At 40.6% G+C, this 25,501-nt stretch overlaps 1 protein-coding gene across 3 annotated transcripts in view; it reads right to left on the minus strand.

Moving 5' to 3' along the window:
- Positions 1-25,501, minus strand: part of lmf1 (lipase maturation factor 1) — a 523,997-nt gene that overhangs the window by 77,201 nt on the left and 421,295 nt on the right. For all 3 annotated transcript variants that reach the window (XM_072268434.1, XM_072268435.1, XM_072268436.1), the window contains 2 exons: positions 21,049-21,232; positions 7,699-7,852 (listed from right to left, as the gene is read on the minus strand). In XM_072268434.1, the coding sequence (XP_072124535.1) occupies positions 7,699-7,852; positions 21,049-21,232 (338 nt within the window). The remainder of the gene's footprint in view (positions 1-7,698; positions 7,853-21,048; positions 21,233-25,501) is intronic.

A 25,501-nucleotide genomic window follows, 5' to 3' on the forward strand; every position in this document is an offset into this window, starting at 1 on the left:
AAATATATACTAAGACAAATGTTTGACCAACTGACACTAAATAATACCAGATGTACCTGTTCCGACTTACTTAGTAAGAGAACTTCCGGTTTTTTTTCAATCTCGATCCAGGATAACCTACGTACATCCTCCCGTATACTTTAAATCATCTCTAGATTACTTATAATACCTAATACAATGTAAATGCTATGTAAAATAGTTGTTATACTGCATTGTTTAGGGAATAATGACAAGGAAAAAAAGTCTGTACATGCTCGAACAACAAGTGCTGGAAGAGCACTTCCAGGTTTTCTCAATTCGCGGTTGGTTGAATTCGCGCATGCGGAACTCGCGGATAAGGAGGGCTGACTGTACATTGTTTAAGCATTCTGTGTTGTTTATATAATTCATTATGGGTTATAGGTACAACGTGAATGGCATACGTCATTACAGCATTACTTCATATTTGAGCGCCTCAAAGTACTTCCATTTCCCAGCTCCCATGCTTTACATTTGATTAGTTTCTAGAGTTACAAAACATAACTGTTGTGATGAAGTAGTTTTAAAACAAACCCAAGGCAACTACCTACCAGTGAAGTGCAGCACATATTTTCTTCAAAAAAGGAAAGAGATGTTTGAGTAAAAAAAAAAGTGCAGCACATGTTTTTTATTCATTAGGGGATAGAGACAGTCAAGTTAGATAAAAAGCAGGGAACAGACAAAATGCAAAGGTTCATAAACAATGAGTATCAGGTGGCTACATCAGAAAGATAGACGTGTTCAATTGCACAACAGATAACTGGCAAATGTACAATGAACAAATTGAGCAGTAGTTTGAAGCAAATGAAATCACCAATGATAAACGAGTGCCAGTTTTGCTGAGTGCAAGTGAGTGCAACTGAGTTGCATTAGGGACGAATGTGAGTGTGAACAAAATTGCAACATTTAAACCGAAACCTGTCTGGCTGAACACCATTGTGATGGGGGCTCAAATACACCAGACTAATGCAGGTTTAAAAGCAAAATCTACAGAAAATGCAACAAAATAGGACATATTCAAGGGTATGCCAGGAAAACAAAAATAAATAGACTGCACAGGGAAAAGACAAAGATAAACAGTTAAGTTACAGTTTCAAAAAGGGCACTAATCTGCATGCTGTTGATGACAAATCTGGTAATGATGAGAGTGACACAGGACTGAGTAGCCTTGAAATTTACAGTGTGGAAACTAACAGGAGACAAGCAATATGGCTTACACCAAAATTGAATGGTAAATTAATTAAAATAGAATTAAACATTGGCTCAGCTGATTCAGTTATTCCACTAAATGAGTTTGAACAGCATTTCAATGAAGCCTGCAGATATCCAACTAAAAACTTATACTGGAGAAAAGATAACTCCTGAGGGAATGACATTCGTAACAGTGAAATACAATAACCAAAAGGCCACCATGGCCATGTACATGGTAAAAACAGGAGGGTCAGTATTGTGGGGTCATGAATGACCAAGACAACTACAACTTGATTGGAGATCTATCCACATCCCCTGTAACAGAGTCAACTGAAAGCGAATTAAGAAGGGTACTGGATGAGGCCGCAGTAGTTTTCAAGGACGGTATCGGAAAATTCAAACATTTCAAGGATAAAACAAAATGTTAAATGAAAATGCCACACCTAAATTTTACAAATCCCATTTGGTTCCTTATACCATCCGTTATAAAGGAGCCAGTGAGTTACATTGCATAGAGGGTGAAAATATTCTTTTCAAGGTTGAGTGGTGCTCATGGGCAATGCCAGTGGTCCCAGTATCTAAAAAGGATAGCTCTGTCAGAATCTGTGCTGATTTTGTCATCGTCAACCAAGAACAGAAAGTAAATCAATACCCTCTGCCCAGTATAAAAGATATATTTGCAAACCTCTCTGGGGGAAACACTTCAGCAAAATGGACTTGGCTGAGACCTATCTACAGGTAGAGATGAAAGAAAAGTCAAAAGAATTTCTCACCATAAGCAATCACAAAAGGCTTTGTTGCTATAACAGGCTTATTTTTGGAATAGCATCTATGCCTGCACTCTGGAAGAAAGCCATGTTTTGCAAGACTGCCCAGGCATCAGAGCACCTTGCAACAAGTGTGAATTCTTCAAACCAAGCATCACTTGCTGCGGTCACACCATTGACACACAAGAATTACATGACTGTGTTGAGAAAATTCAAGCACTGGTGGATGTCTCAAGGCCAAAGGATGTGTCATCATTGTTGTCCTTTTTAGGATTTGTCAATTGCTATAACAGGCTCCTGCCTGCACTACTCCCTGTTGCTATTGATAGTGAGGAAGTGGATGTGCTGAGGACCTACAGGTACCTGGGTGTGCACCTGGATGACAGACTCGAGTGGAGCACCAACACAGAAGCTGTGTACAAGGAGCGCCAGAGGTGCCTGTACTTCCTGATGAGACTGAGGTCCTTTGGAGAATGCAGGCCTCTCCTTCACATGTTCTACCAGTTTGTTGCCGTCAGTACAATCTTCAATGCGGTGGTGTGCTGGGGTAATGGCATCAACATTGATGATGCCAAAAGGCTCAATAACCTGATCAGGAAGGCTGGCTCTGTATCGGAGTCAAACTGGACACACTGAAGGCTGCGGTAGAACAAAGAACTGTCCGGAAAATCCTAATGTTTCTGGACAATGTTTCTCACCCTCTGCATGCCACTTTGCTGAACAGAGGAGCACTTTTAATAATAGACTAAGACAATTGTGCTGCTCCAAAGGAGCGCTATATGAGGTCATTCTTATCCTCGGCAATTAGGCTCTATAATGAGTCAACCTATAGCCGGGAAAGTGATAATCCCCTCCTGTAAAACTGCTATTAATCTCTGTTTACCACACCCTGCAATCACAGACCCCCAATGCAATATTACTACCACTTCTTATCTGGACGGTGTGAATGTGCACCATCACTGTATAATACTACGGTAATTCTTGCACTACCAATTTATCAGTGTGAATTTGGAAATCTTGTAAATCTCTTAATCTTTGACTTGTAAATCTTGTACATCTTATTTTTCTTCTTTTTTTTGACCCTCCCCTCCCCTCTTGCACCCCTGCCACCATCGCTATTATTCCGTGCAGAACCACATCTTATTTTTAAGGTAACTTTTTGAACGTATTACTACAGATTGGGAAGAAATGGCAAAGGACAAAGCAGTGCAAGACGGCTTTCCAAAATGCAAAGGGAGTGGTGGGGTCAGACATGGTACTCACACAGTATAATCCATATCATTCAGTGAAGTTTGCCTGTGATGCCTCACATTATGGCATAGGTGCAGTCATGTCACACATTATGATTGATGGAAGTGAATGCCCCATAGCTTTTGCATCACATTCCCTTATCGCTGTAGAGAAACATTATGCACCGATTGACAGAGAGTTTTTGAGTCTGGTTTGGGTGTAAAACATTTCAACCAGTACTTGTATGGGACAGAGTTTACCCTCATTACCCATCATCAACCACTGGTGTCCATTTTTAATCCAAGGGAATACATTCCACTAACAGCAGCAGCACAAATGCAGAGATCGGCCATTTCTTGGAGGACACAATTACAAGATTGGTCATCCTCTTGAATTCAGTTATAAAAATGCTAATGGATTGTCCTGCTTATCCTTGTTAAAGAAAATAGCTGAAAGACTTACAAAAGAGGACACTCCTCTTGACATATTCTGCCTAATACAATCAAAAGCCTCCCTATCACAGCAGAGATGATCCAAGAGGAAACCAGAGAAGACCCCACACTGTCTCAGGTCTATATAGCTACCTTAAGTTGCTGGAATGTACAGCAGAAATTCCAGCTCCCCCATTTTTACCAGCATCGGGATGAACTTGCCCTTGACAAGGTTGCATTTTGTGGGGATTGAGAGTTGTTGTACCATCCAAGCTCAGAGCGCAAGTGTTAGAGGAGCCACATGCCAGTATTCTAGGCATGATCAAAATGAAAGTGTTGGCTCTAAGATTCGTCTGCTGGCCTGGGATTAGATCCGCAGATTGAGCAGCTTGCCGTGCACTGTTCGGGATGCCAAAAGCAGTTCCTCTCCATCCCTGGGAATGGCCTGCATTGCCCTGGCAGAGGATTCATGTGGATTTCACCGGAAAATTCATGGACCGTTGATGGAGAGGGGAGACTGCCTTTTGATCGCTGGTGGGTTTGCTTTGCCATCGGAGAGGGGAGACTGTCTCTTGGTCACTGGGGGATCGTTCTGCTGCTGGAGATGGGAGACTGCCTTTTGATCACTGGTTGGATGAGGACTAACCAATCAGGAGGGACGGATAACAGAGGTATAAATACCACCCAACTAGACATGTCCCGGTATCATCCTTGATGAAGATGGCAGAGTTTGTCATCAAAATATCAGTTAAAATCGATACCTGTACCTAGCTGGAAGCCCGAGAAGAGTTTACTCATAACTGAGGTGCATTCTATATTGACTTTGAATTTGTAGCTAAATAGGGAGGAGTATTGTGCATTTATTCATAATTCATTATGGGTATTTGGACAAAGTACTTCATTATACCACCACATCATATTTGAGTGCCTCACTAAAGTAAGTAGACCAGTTTCTCGTGTTTTTCTTTTTATTAGTTTCTGGAGTTACAAGACATACAAGTGACACATGTTTTCATCCTATGAGAAGATTGTTGAGAAATACCCCAATAATCTGAGGAACTTGCTAGGGGACATGATTAATTGATGACTGAGACACTATGCACCTCCTTATCTTCTTGAATAACAGTATCCATAACTATGATAATAGCAAACTGAATTTGTATGGTAACACTCAAGGTTTGCATGAAGAAAAACAAGTCTGTAGGTATTAGGTGACTTCCTTTTGTGCTGTAAATCAAGCTGAGACACAGCCATCAAATGGTGCAGAATGGTTAGGTGATTAAGAATCAGAATGCCATCCGGTTTGAAGGTAGCACAGCACTAGGCAACCTCTCATTAATGACCAATCTATATCATCCTGAGCACACTCTCTCCTACAGTCATAAGGGTATGGATATGTGCCAGTCCCCTTTGGTTGTTTACCGTTGCTATTGCCTGTGATTTCTTGTCTGTGTTAAAGAGTGTCACACAATGCTTTTGACTGCATTGTTTCTCATTTTTAAAAAGTGGAAGTGTATGCCATGAGATAAGACCATAAAACACAGGAGCAGAATTAGGCCATTTGGTCCCTTGAGACTACTCTGCCATTCAATCATAACTGATTTATTATCCTGCTCAATGCCGTTCTCTCGCCTTCTCCACATAACCTTTAACACCCTTTCTCATCAAGAAACTATCAGCTTCTGCTTTAAATATACATAATGACTTGGTCTCCACAGCCTTCTGAGGCAATGAATTCCACAGATTCACCATCCTATTCCTTGAAATAGGGAAATAAGGTATGTAGTAATGCTGAATGTGTCAGGATATGGTGAATCACACAAATATTAGGTGGTAAATACATCTGAAAAATTTCAAGACTGTGGTACATTGAGCAGTGCCTACAGAAAGTATGCAGCTGGTGGGAGATGGCATAAACTGAAGCTAACCACTCAAGTGAGGTCAAAGCATCTTGCAGCAGTACATCCAGATCTCCAGGGGTCATTTCCTGCTATTGACTGTCAGGACAATTTCTCACCCTGCCCCCCCTTGTTTTGTCCACCAATCACTCTATCCTCTGTCTCTGCACTGTTCCTCTCCATTTTATACTACCTTTCTTCTCCACTCTCAAACATGATGCAGGGTTTTAACACAAATGTTGATAATTCCATTCCCCCCACAGTTGCTGCTTAATGAGCAGACTGCTTGAGGCTCCAGATTCCGTCACCTGCAGTCTCTTGTATGTATCTCTACAGCTATGTCATTCTTCAGCAACTCCCAAATCTCTGGCAACAACAATATGTGCCCCTTTTAAGATGTGAAAACCATTCAATCTGAAGAGATGTGTAGCTTATGAACAGCACAGTTAAGGCTGATTTATACTTGTGCATACAGGCTACGCCATAGGTCTGATTTACAGTTTTGCGTAGCCCTACGCCGTAGTAGGTATACATAGTTGTGTCTGCGTCGCTCTGCAATTCACTGCCAAAATGCTAGTTGCCGGTGGTGTTTCTATACCACTGTGTTGAGTTTCTTTGTGAGAGACATGGACGAGGAAATGCATTTCAAATATTTTTGGATGTCGGCAGGTAGATTTGATGATTTGGTTCATCGTCTCCAACCATTTATTTTGCATCAGTGTACAGACATAGCGGAGAAAAGCAACCAGAAATGCGTATGAGGAAATGCGATGCTACCAAGCAGACCAATCACAGTTGCTGCAGTCTGCGTCGCCGCGACGCATGAGTTACATTTTTGGGAAGGTGCACGTCACCCTACGGCGTAGGGTACGCGATACCTACGGCGTACATTTGACGCACAAGTATAAATCAGCCTTTAGTCTGGCTCCACACTACAATCAGCTATATGAATAGTTGATAGAGAGTATATAGAGACAGAGAGTATATAGGGACATAGAGTCATACAGCACAGAAATGGGATTTCAGCCCGACATGTCCACGTCAATCAAGGTGACCGAATAAGCTAATCCCTTTTGCCCGTATTTGGCTGGTATACCCTCTAAACTGTACCTATCAATGTACTTTTCCAAATGTCTTTTAAATGCTGTTATTGTAGCTAGCTAAACTATTTTTTCTGGCAGCTCATTCCATACACACACCAGACCCTGCATGAAGATGATGTTTTATTTATTGGGGCACAGTGTGGAATTGGCCCTTCCGGCCCTTTGAGCTGTGCCGCCCAGCAACCTCCAATTTAATCCTAGCCTAATCACAGAACAATTTATAATCATTAATATATCTTTGGACTGTTGGAGGAAACCTACGCAACCACACACACAATGTACAGATTCCTTACAGGTAGCGGTGGGAATTGAACCCCGGTCTCTGATAGTGTAAAGCATTGGGTAAACCACTATGTTACTGTCCTCCTGAAATCCCTTTTAAATCTTTCCCTTCTTACCTCTAGTTTTTGGTTCACTTTCACTGGGAAAAAGACTGTGTGAGCTCACCCTATCTATGCCCCTCATGCAAGTTTATTCACTTCTCACCCTTCAGTCTTCTATATTCTAAGAATAGTCTGCCCAACCTTTCACTATAACTCAGGTCCCCAAGTCTTGGAAACTTTCTCAAATAATGTCTTTGTTTTCTGAACATATTCAATGAAATCCTAACTGTGGATAACTCCATTCGGACAGTCCCAAACCCAAATGAGAAAGGAGAGTTGGGTATGGGTTTAGTAATTCCATCCTGTAGAAAACCTTGCGCTACAGAAGCTCCAAAGACCTCATCCCTGGAAGAGGAGGGATACACTAAGATGGGGTACACCTGGGGACAATGTGAAAGACAGTAGCAAGCTACTTTTGGTGGCCTATGCCCCAGTAGGGGTGATGGGCTAAGTACATAAGTAAGTTAACTATTGATAAGGTTATCAGCAATCTGTATAAAAATTAATTAAAGACTAACATTATTTTGTACAACTGGGCACACTTGAAGCAGAATAAGTAAACCATCAGATCTCACCATATTTGTGACGAATCTCAACTCATGAGAGATCATGAAAAATACTGTTTGTGTGAAAGGTGACAATATTATTGGATTACAGAGCTGTTCCCTGCTTTGTACCTTCCAAAGGCTCCATAGGTGTTGACAATTCGCAATGGATTAAAGGAAGTGTTCATCATTTGTGTTGAACTAAACAGGTTTACAATCACTGGTAGACTGAGGTAAGCAATGAGGACCCCAAAGGAGATGTTCAGACAACGTCGAATGAAGGCACCTGAGAAAGAAAGCATTGAGAATGACTGCTTTAATATCATATAGACAGATGAAATACTAATGAGTGTTACAGACTGACTCAGTTAGTTTGACACACTGCTACCTCGCTCATCAAAACAAACTGGGGCTTGAGTCGAGGAGAATCAAATAACAGCTGTGGCGGCTAACATTGTCTAACCAGGTCAGGTAGGAGCTGTGGGAAGAGAAACAGTGTTAACGTTTCAGGCTGAAGACCCTTCTTCAAGGTTTGATAAATGGCCTTTGACCTGAAATAATAACTTTTTTTCTCTTTCTATAGTTACTGCCAGACCTGCTAAGTATTTCCAGCATTTCCTGATTTTATTTCAGATCTCCAGCATCCTCAGCTTTTTTGATTTCCAAACAGCAATAGGGTCTGTAGTTCCCACTTACTGACTGCTGAACAACACACATATAACCACAACATCAGTCAGATGGTGGACAGTCTTCACCTGGATGCTGACTTCCTGATTCCCTAAAGATCATCTAAAGTGTGTAAAACTCAGTTAGAGGGTATGTGGAATGTTAACTGTGCTCCTGATTGAATGCAGCAAGAACAACACTGGTTCTTGACAGTTCCTTTGATTGAATTGTCTGCAACCAAGCTCAATATCCATCCACTTTGAAAGCATCTCCTTTTCTGCAAAATCTGAGTACTGGGAAGGACAAGAGAAATTTATATAGGTGCACCATAGAAAGCATTCTATTCAGATGCATCACAGCATGGCAAGACAACTGGTCTGCCTTAGTCCACAAGAAACTGCAAAGAGTTGTGAACATAGTTTAGCAGATCATGAGAACCAGCCTCCCTTCCATGAACTCATAAGTCATAGTCATACTTTATTGATCCCGGGGGAAATTGGTTTTCGTTACAGTTGCACCATAAATAATTAAATAGTAATAAAACCATAAATAGTTAAATAGTAATATGTAAATTATGCCAGGAAATAAGTCCAGGACCAGCCTATTGGCTCAGGGTGTCTGACCCTCCAAGGGAGGAGTTGTAAAGTTTGACGGCCACAGGCAGGAATGACTTCCTATGATGCTCTGTGTTGCATCTCGGTGGAATGAGTCCCTGGCTGAATGTACTCCTGTGCCCAACCAGTACATTATGTAGTGGATGGGAGACATTGTCCAAGATGGCATGCAACTTGGACAGCATCCTCTTTTCAGACACCACCGTCAGAGAGTCCAGTTCCATCCCCACAACATCACTGGCCTTACGAATGAGTTTGTTGATTCTGTTGGTGTCTGCTACCCTCAGCCTGCTGCCCCAGCACACAACACAAACGTGATAGCACTGGCCACCACAGACTCGTAAAACATCCTCAGCATTGTCCGACAGATGTTAAAGAACCTCAGTCTCCTCAGGAAATAGAGACGGCTCTGACCCTTCTTGTAGACAGCCTCAGTGTTCTTTGACCAGTCCAGTTTATTGTCAATTCGTATCCCCAGGTATTTGTAATCCTCCACCATGTCCACACTGACCCCCTGGATGGAAACAGGGGTCACCGGTACCTTAGCTCTCCTCAGGTCTACCACCAGCTCCTTAGTCTTTTTCACATTAAGCTGCAGATAATTCTGCTCACATCATGTGACAAAGTTTCCTACCGTAGCCCTGTACTCAGCCTCATCTCCCTTGCTGATGCATCCAACTATGGCAGAGTCATCAGAAAACTTCTGAAAACTTCTGAAGTGTAAACTCTGTCTACACTTCCAAGTGCCTCAATGAATCAGCCAACATAATCAAAGACCCCTCGTACTCCAGGCATTCCCACTTCTCCCCACTTCCACTGGGCAGAAACAAGCGCCTGAAACTACATATCACCTGGCTCAAAGACAGCTTCTATCCTGCTGTCACAAAACTACTGAATGGACCTCTGGTAAGATACAATGGACTCTTGACCTTACAGTTTACCGCATCATAGCCTTTCGCCTTATTATCTGCCTGCACGAAACTTCCTCCATAACTGCAGTACTATATTCTGCATTGTTATTGCTTTTGCCTTGTACTGTGTTAATATATTTATGTGATGAAATTATCTGTATGCAAAGCATGCAGAACAAGATTTCTCACTGTACTTCAGTACATGTGACAATAATAAACCAATTTGTCTGCTTAGAAATTGATTTGTGGGAGCACAATCACTTCCAAGTCACCAAAGTCTTACACCATCACTAATATTCAATGCTGTCTACTCAGAGAAGCCAATAGCAAGTGATAGATGTGGACTTTAGAATATACTTAAGAAAAAAAGACATAAGAAAATAGGAACAAGAGTAGGCACTCAGGTCCACCTACCAATTAGTGTGATCATGGCTGATCTATAATGGGTTCAACTCCACTTCTTTACATTTTTCCATACTTTACTCTATCAAGTATTTATCCACCTCCACTTTAAATACTTCTAAAGATTCAAATACCACCAACCACCAGGCAGAGAATTCCAGAGTAAATATATTTCTATGCACCTCCATGTCCAATAACCAGACCCTTATGTTGATATTGATGTAACGTTCCCTCAGCCAGGAATCTTGCACCAGTGAAAACATCTAGCCTGTCAAGCCTCCTGATACGTTTGAATAAGGTCACCATCATTTTTCTAAAATCTAATATAGGCAGGCCAAAATTATTAAGTCTCTTATAGTAATGCAACACTCTTAGCCTGGTAAACCTCCTTTGGACTACCTCCTAAGTTACTATATCTTTTTTATAGGTAAGGGAAAAAACCATGCACAGTATTCCAGCTCTGACTTCACTGACGTCTTGTACAATTGCAACAAAACCTCTTTATTTTTGAACACCAACTGCTTTGCAATGAAGACCAGAATGCCGTTTGGCTTCTCAAGTACTCATTGGACCTGCCTGTGAATGTTTTGTGATTTATGGACAAGAACACCTTGATCTCTTTGCACTTCACCCACTTGCAGTTTTTCTCCATTTAGAAAATAACCTGCCTTTTGTTCTCTCTTCCTGAAGTGCACAACCTCACACTTCCTCATATTAAACTTTATTTGCCAGATTTTGCCTATTCAGTCAATCTATCTGTATCCTATTCCAGAATCACAGTATCCTTGCACAATATGGCCTTCTACCTATTTTCATATCATTGGTAAATTCTGGAACCTTATGGACCATTTCTTCCTCCAAGTCATGAATGTAAATAGTGAACAACTTATGGACTAAGAATTACATTGATGTTTTCTCTCACAATACATTTTCACCTTCATATGAGCTGTTTACTCTCTCGCTTCTGGATTCTAAAAGCTTTTCCGTTTCTGGTCTAGCAGTGACCCTTACCCTGTTTATATACTCTAGTTTTCTAATTTAATTTTATCTCCTTTGTTAACCATGGTTTCTGTGTCTTTCCCATGGATACCTCATTTTGTCTGGGATAAACTGTTACTGAGCTTCATACACCAGGTATTTGAATATTTACCACTTTTCTTCTATTGACCCATCTCTTACTTAATTTATCCAGCCCACCTAGGGCAACTCTTCCCTCATACCAATAAAATCACTCTTAGTTAAACTGAAGACACTAATTATGGACCTTTGGTGTTTATTCTCAAACGGCATTGTTATCATTACCTCCTTGGGGATCTTTGAACACAGGATATTATACTAATCCTTTCTCAATATCTAAGAGCAAATCCAAAATAACCCATTCCTGGGTAGGTTCTGCAATATACTGCTCTAAAAAGCAATCTCTTGGGTATTCCACAAATTCTTCTATGATACCTTTTCCAGTTTGATTTGTTCAATCAATATATAGATTGGCAGCTCCCATGATAATTACAGTTCCTTTGAAATGTGCCCTTGATATTTCCCCATTATTAATCCCTTAATATTCCCTACTTCCTGAGGAGACTGAGGTCCTTTCGAGTATGCAGGCTTCTCCTTCACATTTTACATCTGTCTGTTGTTGCCAGTACTATCTTCTATGTGGTGGTGTGCTGGGCAATGGCATCAATGTGGATGATACCAACAGGCTCAATAAGCTGATTAGAAAGGCTGGCTCTGTTATAGGAGTCAAACTGGACACACTAGAGGCTGTGGTAGAACAAAGGACCCTACAGGAAATCCTGGCAATTCTGGACAATGTTTCTTACCCTCTGCAGGCTACCTTGATGGAACAGAGAAGCACCTTTAGTAATAAAACAAGCTAACTGCGCTGCTCCAAAGGGCGCTTTATGAGGTCATTCTTACCCTCGACCATTAGGCTCTATAATGAGTTAACCTACAGCTAGGAAAGTGTTGATACCCTCCTGATAGACTCTTTGAGGTAACTTGGCTTTTTTATTCTTTTTTTTACTTCTCTTCTAATGTTTGTATATCTGTGCACTTGTAATGCTACTATAATACTGTAATTTCTTTTGGGATCAATAAAGTATCTATCTATCTTAATGCACTTGAGACCTATTGAGAGGTCACATTTTGGAGGTCTATACATTACTCCCATCTTTGTCTTTCTTCCCCTGCTACTCATGAAAAATCACAACTTAATCAACGGCTTCTTAGTACAATTTTACGTCCTCAACCTAATGACACATACCTGGATTATATAAAAGTATAAAATTTATTGCTGAATTCACAGAAGTTATTAGTCAATCAAGTCCCAATCAGCATTTTTGCTCACTACAAACTTCCTCCTCCCCTTTTTAACTTCATCAACATATCCCTCTATTTCTCTACATCTCTGTGCTGATGCGGTTTTTCTTTGAATACACCAAATAGTACTTCCCTTAGATACTTCATGTAATGAGATTTAAATCCAATTTATCACTCCATTCAATGTTCTAAATTCTAAGCTATCTTAAAAAAAGTTGCTAATGTTGGTCTCTCACACAGCACTTAGCCCTACTCTGCTTCACTGCTCCAAGTTAGATTCTACATGCACACACTACAAAACCGAGAGGAACTGGACGACTCCTACCATTTACTTGGAGTGGAAGGGATTGGGCAGGAAGCATAAATAATACCAGTGCTATCACATCTCATTTTTCAAAGAGCTCAATCAAATTAAAACAAATACATTCTTTACAAATTAGTATTTTAGTAACTATAAACTTCAACAGTAATCACTCAATGTAACTGAAACAAACCTGACTTTTATTTCATTTCAATTCAAAGATTCTGGATCTGGCAAATTAACTTTTCCCAAAGCTTAATTGGCATAAATGAATATTTAATGAACACATCTTTATGATATATTGGGCAATAGAGCAAAATAATGAGCTAAGTAACATCGCAGAGCTAAGAGTTCAGATGTTGTTCTGGCTTGGGCCGTTTGCCGAGTAACAAATAAATCAAACTGCTTAATGACCCAGGTGTTAACACACTGTCATTAATTACATATACAAAGTGACATGTTTCAAGAATTATTATTTTGAAAGCAATCATGAAATCATATGGAAGCAACCATGGTAATGCTATAAAATGTTCAATAACCCTTAACTTACAAACAGATTTTTTTTAATGCAGGAAGAAGAGTTGCTGAATGGTCGCAGGAATACCCTATTTTTACTCCATAATGATTCTGAACATACTGAGGCAAATTGTGAAACTGCACCTGATACTGCTCCAATCCTGTCCGGAAAATGTGTGTGATACTGTGTAATCTTGGTGTCCAAGAAAAACAACACACTTGTGACATTGTGTGTGTGTGTGTGTGTGTGTGTGTGTGTGTGTGTGTGTGTGTGTTTGTTTGTTTGGGAAGGGGAAGACAGTGCGAGAGAAAGAGAGAGAAACCAAAGAGAGTGTTTACAGAAAATCCTTCACCAACTAATGCCACTTCACTACTACATTTTAGATCATCAACAAAAATAGTGTCTGCTCCGAGGACATTACTATTTGTCAGCTTGGATGTGGATTTACCATAGGCTTGGACAGGGATAGGAGCAGAAAGAATGGAAAAGTATTGAATTGAATTAGGCAGGAATGGGAGCATAAATTGGGAAGAGATGTACTCAGGGAAATTCACAATCGAAATGTGGAGGTTGTTGAGGGAGCACTTGCAGAGAGTTCTGGTAAGCTTTGTCCCATTCAGGCAGAGAAAGGATGGTAGGGTGATGGGACTATGGTTAACAAGAGATGTGGTACATGTTGACAAGAAGAAGGAAGCTTACTTAAGGGTTGGGGAAGCATGTATCAGACCAGGCTTAAGACAGTTACAAGGTAGCCAGGAAGGAGCTTAAGAATAGACTTAGGAGATCCAGAAGGGGACATGAGAAGCTTTGGTGGAACAATAGAAAACCCTAAGGCACTCTACACTTACATGAAGAACAGGAGAAGGACTGGAGTGAGGGTAGGAGTGATCAGGGATAAAAGAGGAAATGTGCCCAGAGTAGGAGGTGGTAGGGATACTTTGCAGCAGTGAAATAACTTATTGAATTTTGAGGGGAATACAGAACATGCTAATATGCTGGACCCATGGCTGACAAGGGAAATTAGGGATAGTATCAATTCCAAAGAAGAAGCATACAAATTAGCCAGAAAAAGTAGATCACCTGAGGACTGGGAGAAATTCAGAGTTCAGCAGAGGAGGACAAAGGGCTTAATTACAAAGGGGAAAAAAGATTATGAGAGAAAACTGGCAGGGAACGTAAAAACTGACTGTAAAAGCTTTTATAGATATGTGAAAAGAAAAAGATTGGTTAAGACAAATGTAGGTCCCCTACAAACAGAAACAGGTGAATTGATTATGGGGAGCAAGGACATGGCAGATCAATTGAATAATTACTTTGGTTCTGTCTTCACTAAGGAGGACATAAATAATCTTCCAGAAATAGTAGGGGACAGAGGGTCCAGTGAGATGGAGGAACTGAGGGAAATACATGTTAGTAGGGAAGTGGTGTTAGGTAAATTGATGGGATTAAAGGTGGATAAATCTCCAGGGCCAGATGGTCTGCATCCCAGAGTGCTTAAGGAAGTAGCCCAAGAAATAGTGGATGCATTAGTGATAATTTTTCAAAACTCTTTAGATTCTGGACTAGTTCCTGAGGATTGGAGGGTGGCTAATGTAACCCCACATTTTAAAAAAGGAGGGAGAGAGAAACCAGGGAATTATAGACCGGTTAGCCTAACATCGGTGGTGGGGAAACTGCTAGAGTCAGTTATCAAAGATGTGATAACAGCACATTTGGAAAGCGGTGAAATCATCGGACAAAGTCAGCATGGATTTGTGAAAGGAAAATCATATCTGACGAATCTCATAGAATTTTTTGAGGATGTAACTAGTAGAGTGGATAGGGGAGAACCAGTGGATGTGGTATATTTGGATTTTCAAAAGGCTTTTGACAAGGTCTCACACAGGAGATTAGTGTGCAAACTTAAAGCACACAATATTGGGGGTAAGGTATTGATGTGGATAGAGAATTGGTTGGCAGACAGGAAGCAAAGAGTGGGAATAAACGGGACCTTTTCAGAATGGCAGGCTGTGACTAGTGGGGTACCGCAAGGCTCAGTGCTGGGACCCCAGTTGTTTACAATATATATTAATGACTTGGATGAGGGAATTAAATGCAGCATCTCCAAGTTTGCGGATGACACGAAGCTGGGCGGCAGTGTTAGCTGTGAGGAGGATGCTAAGAGGATGCAAGGTGACTTGGATAGGTTAGGTGAGTGGGCAAACTCATGGCAGATGCAATTTAATGTGGATAAATGTGAAGTTATCCACTTTGGTGGCAAAAACAGGAAAACAAATTATTATCTGAATGGTGGCCGATTAGGAAAAAGGGAGGTGCAATGAGACCTGGGTGTCATTATACACCAGTCATTGAAAGTGGGCATGCAGGTACAGCAGGCGGTGAAAAAGGCGAATGGTATGCTGGCATTTATAGCGAGAGGATTCGAGTACAGGAGCAGGGAGGTACTACTGCAGTTGTACAAGGCCTTGGTGAGACCACACCTGGAGTATTGTGTGCAGTTTTGGTCCCCTAACCTGAGGAAAGACATCCTTGCCATAGAGTGAGTACAAAGAAGGTTCACCAGATTGATTCCTGGGATGGTAGGACTTTCATATGATGAAAGACTGGATGAACTAGGCTTATACTCGTTGGAATTTAGAAGATTGAGGGGGGATCTTATTGAAACGTATAAAATCCTAAAGGGATTAGACAGGCTAGATGCAGGAAGATTGTTCCCAATGTTGGGGAAGTCCAGAATGAGGGGTCACAGTTTGAGGATAAAGGAGAAGCCTTTTAGGACCGAGATTAGGAAAAACTTCTTCACACAGAGAGTGGTGAATCTGTGGAACTCTCTGCCAGAGGAAACAGTTGAGGCCAGTTCATTGGCTATATTTAAGAGGGAGTTAGATATGGCCTTTGTGGCTAAAGGGATCAGGGGGTATGGAGGGAAGGCTGGTACAGGGTTCTGAGTTGGATGATCAGCCATGATCATACTGAATGGCGGTGCAGGCTCGAAGGGCCGAATGGCCTACTCCTGCACCTATTTTCTATGTTTCTATGTTGACATTAAGAAAGAGGACAGGCTGGATCTTCTGAAAACATCTCAACAGATAAGCCTGGAATTGGACAGGATATACTCCGACAGGAAGTGAGGGAAGAGATTGCCTCACCTTTGGCGATAATTTTTGCATTTTCATTTGCCACAGTAGTAGTACCAGAAGATTGGTGGGTGGCAACTGTTTGTTCAAGAAAGCTGATAGAGATAATCCTATGAATTATAGGCCAGTGAGCCTTACACCAATAATGGGCAAAATATTGGAAAGGATTCTTAGAGAGAGGATTTGCAAGCATTTGGAGAAGCATAGTTTGATTAGGGTTAATCAACACAGCTTTATGAGGAGCAGGTCTTGCCACAAGAGCCTGATTGAATTTTTTGAAAAAGTGACAGAACAAATAGATAAAGATAGAGCAGTAGATGTGGTGTATGAGGGTTTTAGTAAGATGTTTGAGAAGATTCCACATGGTAGGTTCATTCAAAAAGTCAGGAAACCTTTGATCCCTCAAAGTTGCTAAGCAAGTTGATAGGGTGTTTAACAAGGCATAATGCATGTTGACTTTCATGAACTGGAGGGCTGAGTTCAAGAAATGTGAAAAAACGTTGCAGCTCTATAAAACTCTAGTTAAACCACACTTGGATTGTTCGTTCAGTTCTGGCTGCCTCATTATAGGAAGCTTTAGAGAAGCTGCAGAGAAAATTTACCAAGATGCTGCCTCGATTAGAGAGCATGTCATCTGAGCAACACACACACAATGCTGGAGGAGCTTAGCTGGGCCGGCAACATCTATGGAAAAGAAAACAACAGGAATTCTGCAGATGCTGGAAATTCAAGCAACACACATCAAAGTTGCTGGTGAACGCAGCAGGCCAGGCAGCATCTGTAGGAAGAGGTACAGTCGACGTTTCAGGCCGAGACCCTTCGTCAGGACTAACTGACGTTTCAGGCCAAGACCCTTCGTCAGGACTAACGTCAGGATCCTTCGTTAGTCCTGACGAAGGGTCTCGGCCTGAAACGTCGACTGTACCTCTTCCTAAAGATCTATGGAAAAGAGTACAGTTGACCTTTTGGTCCAAGGCTCTTCTTCAGGACTCTTTTCCAGAGACGTTGCCTGGCCTGCTGAGCTCCTGCAGCATTGCATGTGTGTCACTTGGATTTCCAGCATCTGCAGATTTTCTCCTGTTCGTGATATCGCTTGAGGATAGATTGAACAAGCTAGGTCTTTCCTCTTTGAAATGAAGGAGGGTAAAAGGTGATTTGATAGAGATGTATAAAATGATAAGAGGTATAGATTGATTGGACAGCCAGAGACTTTCTCCCAGGGTGGAAATGGCAAATATGAGGGAGCATAATTTTATAGTGATGTGAGGAAAAGTATGGTGGGGGGGGGAAATGTCAGAGGTAGGTTCTTTTACGCAGAGCAGTGGGTGCATGGAACACACTGCAAAGGGCAGTGTTAGAGGTAGATACTTTTGGGACACTTAAAGTCTCTTAGATTGGCACATGGATGAAAGAAACATGGAGGACTATGTGGGAGGAAAGGGCTTGATTCATCTTACATTATTTATTTACTTAGCGATTCAGCAAGGAGTAGGCCCTTCCAGCTCTTCAAGCCATGCTGCCTCAGCAACCCCACAACCCCGATTAACCCTACCCTATTCATGGGACAATTTACAATGAACAATTAATCAACTGGTATGCCTTTGGTCTGTGGGAGGAAACCAGAGCACCGGGGGAAAGCCCACACATTCCATGGGGAGGATGTATAGACACTCCTTTACTGATTGGAGCCGGAACTGCACTCCAAACTCCAAAATGCCCTGAGTTGTTACAGCGTCGCGCTAGCCACTACACTACCGTGGGATGAGTTGGTTCAAAGATTAACACAGCATCATGGACTAAAGAGCCTCTACTGTGCTATAACATTTAATGTTCCATGCTCTTGATGGTGAGAGATGGCAGCAAAGTTGGAGCAGGTAGCTTTGTGGAAACACAGCAAGCGAATTAACGAAAAGAGTTTGAAGATCACAACGTCAAACCCAGCACAAAGCTAGTAGTCTACTGGGCTGTATTGACTGTAATAGTTCTATCCTTCTGCACACATCTGAGATATGGACAGTAGACATCGCTAAACAATGAAAAGATATCACCAAAGGAGTCGCCACAAAACCCTCTAATAGTTGGGATAAATGAACAAACACCAGTATCTCTGCCCTGATTATATTTGTTGGGTCTGACAAGCAGGCTACATCATATTTATCTGCAATACCACAGCTGACCACTTTTTTTCTAAATTCTAAATATGGCATGAGATTATCAGGTGAACAGTTTTTTTGAGAAACTGTAATGTCCTCACCAACTCATGGGGATGCTCCGGTTAAAGACAACTTAAAATGGAGGAAGAGCATGTGGACTTGCACTGTGAACTATCAGTCGTTGTTTTGGAAGTATACATTTTGTAAAATACCACCTGCTTGCTCCCAGCAAACACCTCCTACTCCAACTACAGCAAAGTTTGCAGATCTCACGACTTCATCCACCACAAAGGCAAACACAGAACTCAAAAGGTAACATGTCATCCTCAATCTCAAGGGTAAGTCTAAAGAGGAGGCAACAGACATAACTAATATCTACAATAAACACAAGCAATCTGTAAATGCTGGAAATTCAAGTAACACACACACAATGCTGGAGGAACTCAGGTCAGGCAGCATAAATGGAAATGAATGAACAGGGCCAAGCTCCTTCTCCAGGACTGAGAAAGAAGGGGGAAGATGCCAGAATAAAAAGATGGAGAAGGGGAAAGAGGCTAGCTAGAAGGTGATAAATAAACCCAGGTGTCTGGGAAAGGTCAAGGGCTGGAGAAGAAGGAATCTGGTAGGAGAGGAGAGTGGACCATAGGAGAAAGGGGAGGAGGAGAGGACCCTCGGAAGTGATTGGTAGGTGAGAAGAGGTAAAAGGTCAGAATAGGGAACAGAGGAGACAAGGGAGCACCAGACACAATAGACGAACCCAGCAGTTATGTAGGTAAAGTGGTGCCTCACCTGGAAGGACAGTTTGGGCCCTGAATGGAGGTGAAGGGGAGATGAATGGGCAGGTGTAGCACTTAGGCCACTTGCAGGGATAAGTGCCGGGAGGGAGATTAATGGACAAGGGAATCATGGAGGGAGTGATCCCTGCAGAAAGTGGAGGGGGGTGGATAAAGGTATGTTTAGTGGCAGAATCCCTTTGGAAATGGCCGTAGTTGCAAAGGATGATGTGTTGGAATATCTACAATGTTTTTTTGACAATAGGAATAACCATCTGAACTATAGCCTATCAGGTGATAGCCCATAGGTGAGATAGGTGAGGCAGTATAAAAACTTTTAAAATGTTTAATAAATTGTCCAAAACCAAGAGAAATCAATACATAACTGGTGTCTTTCAACTATTCCTTGTTCACTAATTCTATACAATAATAAGCAAATTGTACCATGGGAAACAAGAGAAAATCTGCAGATGCTGGAAATCCGAGCAACACACACAAAATGCTGGAGGAATGCTATGGAAAACAGCAGAGTCAACGTTTCAGGCTGAAATGATTTAGCAGGACTGGAGAAAAACAGCTGAGGAGCAAATCTGAAAGGTGGGGGGGAAGGTAAACAGAAACACCAGGCGATAGGTGAAACTGTGTGGTATAAGCTGGCGGCAAAGACATGTTCCCAGAAACGATACATGGCTGTAGTAGTAGGTCTGGGTAAGCACGTGGTCAAAGAGTTGAAGAGCAGCAGGGATCATAACAGGGGAGCAGTGAGAGAGTTTCACTGAACTCCTGTCAAAGGGAAGATTTAAACTTCTTCAGGGTAGGCATCTTGGACAAGACTTAGCAGAGTAGTAATCAAATCACAAACAATAGAAAATCTGCAGATGCTGGAAATGCTTTCCGGGAACGTCTTCACCGCCAGCTTATACCACACGGTTCCACCTATCGCCTGGTGTTTCTCTCTCCCTTCCAAACCCCACCCTGCACACCTTTCAAATCTGCTCCTCAGATTTTTTTTTCTCCAGTCCTGCCGAATGGTTTCGGCCTGAAATGTCCACTGTACCATGGGTATGTCTGTACTTCTCTTCAGTTGAAATGGTGGAATCCAATGCATGCACTTTTCAAGTGAGCTGCAAAGAGTTGAAATGAGAAAAACTGGATGCGAGTGACAAGAATTCTAGTAGGGAACCATCAGGTCTGACTGAGGCAGCTGAAAATATGTGATAAAGTTATGAAGCACTGATAAATTGCTGTCAGGTTCATATGTTAATAGCTTACAAGTTTCTAGGTGATAATGAAAACTGGAAAGAACTGTAATTACCATTGCTGGCTGTTCACGGGAAACAATATGGATGCATTTTTCACATTTCTGTGAGTTGATCTTGTCTGTAAGTTGGCAAATACACAATAACCTATAATGCTAAACTAACTGATTAATACACTTCTGACTTGAAATTCTGAATCCCATTTAACTTTAAATTCTTTTTTAATTTATCTGCTACCAAAAGAGTAATCACATTCTACCCCAGGGATAGTAATATTAGCATTAGCTGATATTTTGAATCAAGCCTCATTTTATTAACAATGAAAAATTGCTGTGCTTCATTGTGAATGAGGTAAGGACCTAATGTAGAGTTGGTTGAAAAGGCCTGAGTCTGAAACACTGAGCAGATCATTAATCATATTACATACCATAATGAGTAGGTGGTTTCTGACCTACTGCCTCTCTATCCTGAATCATGGATACTTGATCTTTGGCTTTGCCTTTTCGTGAGCTGAAGAGGAAGGCCAGACTGGAGTCATCAAAACAAGCAATACTGGGAACAATAGTCAACCAGTTTAAGAAACTGAGATTCCCACTGATGATGAGTAAGACCTAAAGAGAAGGAATAAAAATCAAATTAACAGCTGAAGCATAACACCAAAATTGTATTGTAAAATTTTGGTACAAAATTTATATAGTAGAAATGAATTACTATCAAATAATTTTACATTCAGAATCATGTTATTACAGTACACCAAAATACCAAACCATTTTCTCTTCCTTTCTATATATGTTATTCTGTTTCATAAGATAAAGGAACACAATTTAATTGTCATTTTTTTCAATTTTTTTTGGTTCAACAAATCCAACTTTAATTGAATAATTTTCTTGGCTTAGCTTAGTAGAAGGTATCTAACTAAAATATGATCTAAATTCCTTCTCACCCATGCATAAACACATACAAACTATCTGAATTTATTTTCTTTATTTACTTTTTTTCTGTTATGGAGAGGCCAGACGGGTTGTGATTTCTTTTCTTAGAGCTGAAGAGGTGAAGAAGTGACCTTACAGATATTTAAGGTGAGGGATACAGGTAAGGTGAATGGTCACAGTCTTTTTCCCAGGGTAGGGGAATCCAAACCAGAGGGCATAGATTTAAGGGGAAAGGGGAAAGCAACCTGAGAGGCAAATTTTTCACATGGACATGTATAAGGAACAAGTTGCCAGAGGAAGCTGTACAAGCAAGAACAACTACAATGTTTGGACAAGTGCATGGATAGAAAAAGCCTACAGGAATATGGACCAATTGTAGGCAAACAGAACTAACTCAGAGAGACATCATACTCAGCGTGGGTGAGATGGGCTGAAGAATCTGTTTCTGTGCTGTATAACTCTAGTTTGTCAACTTATCCTTGTTACAATACTCTGATTCACATACTTCATTCCTATTTTGATGTTCAATAATTTCATTATTTATTGCAATAACTGAGGTGACTTTCGTGGGCAATATGTTTGGTGCCAAATGTGTACTCCGTGTCTACATTACAGCACTAAAATATACAGGATAGCCCAGTTTATGCATCAGGACATTCAAATCTAATTAATATTAGTCGAAAGCAGAAATGTTGGATCCTAGTAGAGAAATGGAAGTTTGTGAAGTAAATTTAGAGAAAAGCTTTGGATGAGCTATATAGTTTATTGAAATGTGCTAGGCTTAACAGCAAAGACAAATGCTCTGCAGAAGAACACTAAGAGAGTTAAGCTACCAAAGATTTCTGCTGAAAAGGAGGCATAAGGTTTTTCTTGTCCTAATCTCTTGTGTTGCAATCATGTATGCTATATTTAACTCATTTAAAATCAAGCGAGACAGACTCATTTCTACTTGAAAATTTTTCTATGTGATTCCATTTCTAAGGGAAAAGTATGAAGATTTTAACAAGAGTATCCCAAATGAATGAAAAGTTGATTTTCTATTTTAGGCCGATGAACAGTGCAATGCTATCTGGAATGTGGCCAAATACACAGATTAGAAAGGATGGGACGCTTTTCCAAATATTGTCAGTTAAGAAAAACAGTTGTACAGGGACACAAAAAAAAGCTATAAATCAATGCAGAAGATTGTGTCATTCTCAAAATAAGTCAGTCTCCTTGTAGACTTGATATTGCCTATATTTGCGTAGGAAGGTTAGTAGAAGACAGCACTAAGATTGTGGAGGGCAGTGCAAAGGCTTGTGAAGATAACAACAATTTACAGTTGTCAGTGGGAGTTATAGAAAGCTGCACACTAGCAGAATTAGTTAACAGATATTTTTAGGCTTCTTTTGACGTGCTGTTGCAGTTACGATGCTGGAGTGGCCTTCATTTTACATTTCTTTCCTTTGATGCTTGGCACGTGGCTCTGCACATCATACAGGGCCCTCTTATTTATCAAACATCAAAACTGAGGAGGGAAATTCACTGCTTATAAGCCAGTTGTGTTACTGACAGTAATAATATCAATGATCTAGCATTTCATGACTAAACTGGAAAATCTGGTTACTATTGTCATATAAACAGAGTACAGTGATAAATTTTGCTTTGTCGAAAAGTATTAGATGAAGATCTTTGAGTGCGTTAATTTCTATGGCAAATGCTCATTCAAACGTTTCTAGAATTATGTCAGCTGCCCTCTGTGCCAAACAGAACATAATGACACTTGTTGATTCTAAATGAACAGCATACTAAAGTCTTTGGTGGTAATGCATTAGGGGTGGGCTGTGACTTTACTACTTCATAATGAAACAATGCAGACAACTTCATATAAAATGATATATTAGAGTCATATGATTTGTACTCAAGAGAGAGATGTGGCATTTTTGTTATAAAATAGCCTCATAAACAATGAATTGCATACATTGGCAATGTTATGCCAACCAATTTTTAAAGCCTAATTATAACTAGTGGCCTAAGTTTTGGAAAGGTCCATAATGAGCTATAAAACAATTCTCACAACCTCCAATTCTTCCATTGCAGTGAGGTTATATGTGCAATTTAGTCAATTACAATTGACATTTCATTTCCAAAGTGTTTTACTCTGAGGCTCTTTGCTTGCGGCAGAGTAGTGAATTAATTGGACTGGATTTGGGCTCTCTCCCAGACTCCGTCATTCCAAATTTCTCCAGTATTTTACTTCCTATGATGTATGCTTTAACATTATTGCCTATAATATCATAGAATAAAGCACCTGCATGATCCTGACTTTTTTCTGGCTACATATTTTTAAAGGTATAGCCACTGAAAAGTGCAGAAAAAAAAAGAATTTTCAGAAGAATACACCAAATATTAACTTCCAGATCATCTGTTACAGAGGAATAAAAGCCTGGCAATTTTAAGTCAGGCGTTTGAGGGTATGTTGTGAACAAAATAACACATTTAGCTTTCCTGCTAGATATAGCTCATGTCTCAGGAACAGAAAGTATTTGGATGTTGTGCATGCATTCAACTCCTGGAGCAGGAGATAGAGAAGGATCCTTGCTGGAAATTGGATTGCATAGTCACAAGCTTTTGTGATGCAATTACGATATTAAAAAAACCCTTCACAGCAAATCAGGAACCATACTAGTTGCAAGATACATCAGTCAAGTTCCAAATCACTATGCACTTGACACAATGATAAAGCACAAAACATGCATAAACTCCCACAAAATTAAATGCATATGATGATGTTTTTATAAAATCACACATGCATACCAATACTATCTGTGGTTCATGCAGAAATTATTTCCACCTAACTTAAAGATCATGCCAAAAAGGGATGAAACTATTCACAAGTACTGTATTCACAAGAACATCAATTGGCTGTGAAGTGGCATGACCAACTCTCCCTACTCTCCACCTATGAAGATCGAGAGGGACACAGATTCGACTAGGTATCAGTCAAAGTCACGATGCAAGCAAACACGCAGCATGCAGAATTCCACAATCAATTCTATAAACAGACATAGACTTTAATCCTATTGATAAGCCATTGTGGGCAAAATTTCAGACCACAACACACAGAGTTTGCCATGCAATAATGGGAACATCTCCCTGCATCACTGTTGAGTTTCCATGGTGACAACATTAATAGGCATGTGGGGGCCGAGCAGTCAGAGGACACACCACAAATGAACAGCGCACTGATGGTATCTCTTGTACGGTGACGAAACATTTGCAAATGGATTGCCAAGATAAGAGAACAACTGAACCCAACCAGCAACCTTCCGAGCTATATATTTTCAGAGTTATTTCTGTCACTTGTGCATCACACATATGTATTGATGCAGCCATTCAGCATGTTAGATTTTCAACAGCGATGATCTTAGAAAACTTCAATGAATTTCCCTGCTGCTTTGTAATCAGTAGACATTTTTATCATCACAAATTTTTTAAAATTCAATGCAGTGCAAGCAACACAACCATTGACATTTCAGGCCGAGACCTCAATGGTTTACTCTTTTTCATAGATGCTGCCTGGCCTGCTGAGTTTCACCAGCATTTTGTGTGTGTTGCTTGGATTTCCAGCATCTGCAGATTTTCTTTTGTTTGGAATTTAATGCTGTACTTTTTCTTAAATTTCTGCAACCAGCCTGATGAATATTCACAATTAGTTTCAATTTTCAGTTCATCATGACAGATCTTTCCTTGTTTCATGATAAGCATACTATTAAGAGGTATAGTATACATTCACTCCAACACTGATGAATCCGTTCTTTCAATATATTATCGAGATCTTCATTTGTTGCTTTATGTAGTGCTTTTTATTTCTCATTAACTTCTGTTCATTCCATATGTGAAGTCTGTTCCCAGAACCGTCTGCGGTGCACAGACCTACTCATCGCTTGGAAATTATTCCAACGCCTT

This window comes from Mobula birostris, chromosome 9 (assembly GCF_030028105.1).
Source record: "Mobula birostris isolate sMobBir1 chromosome 9, sMobBir1.hap1, whole genome shotgun sequence".
Classification (NCBI taxonomy): domain Eukaryota; kingdom Metazoa; phylum Chordata; class Chondrichthyes; order Myliobatiformes; family Myliobatidae; genus Mobula; species Mobula birostris.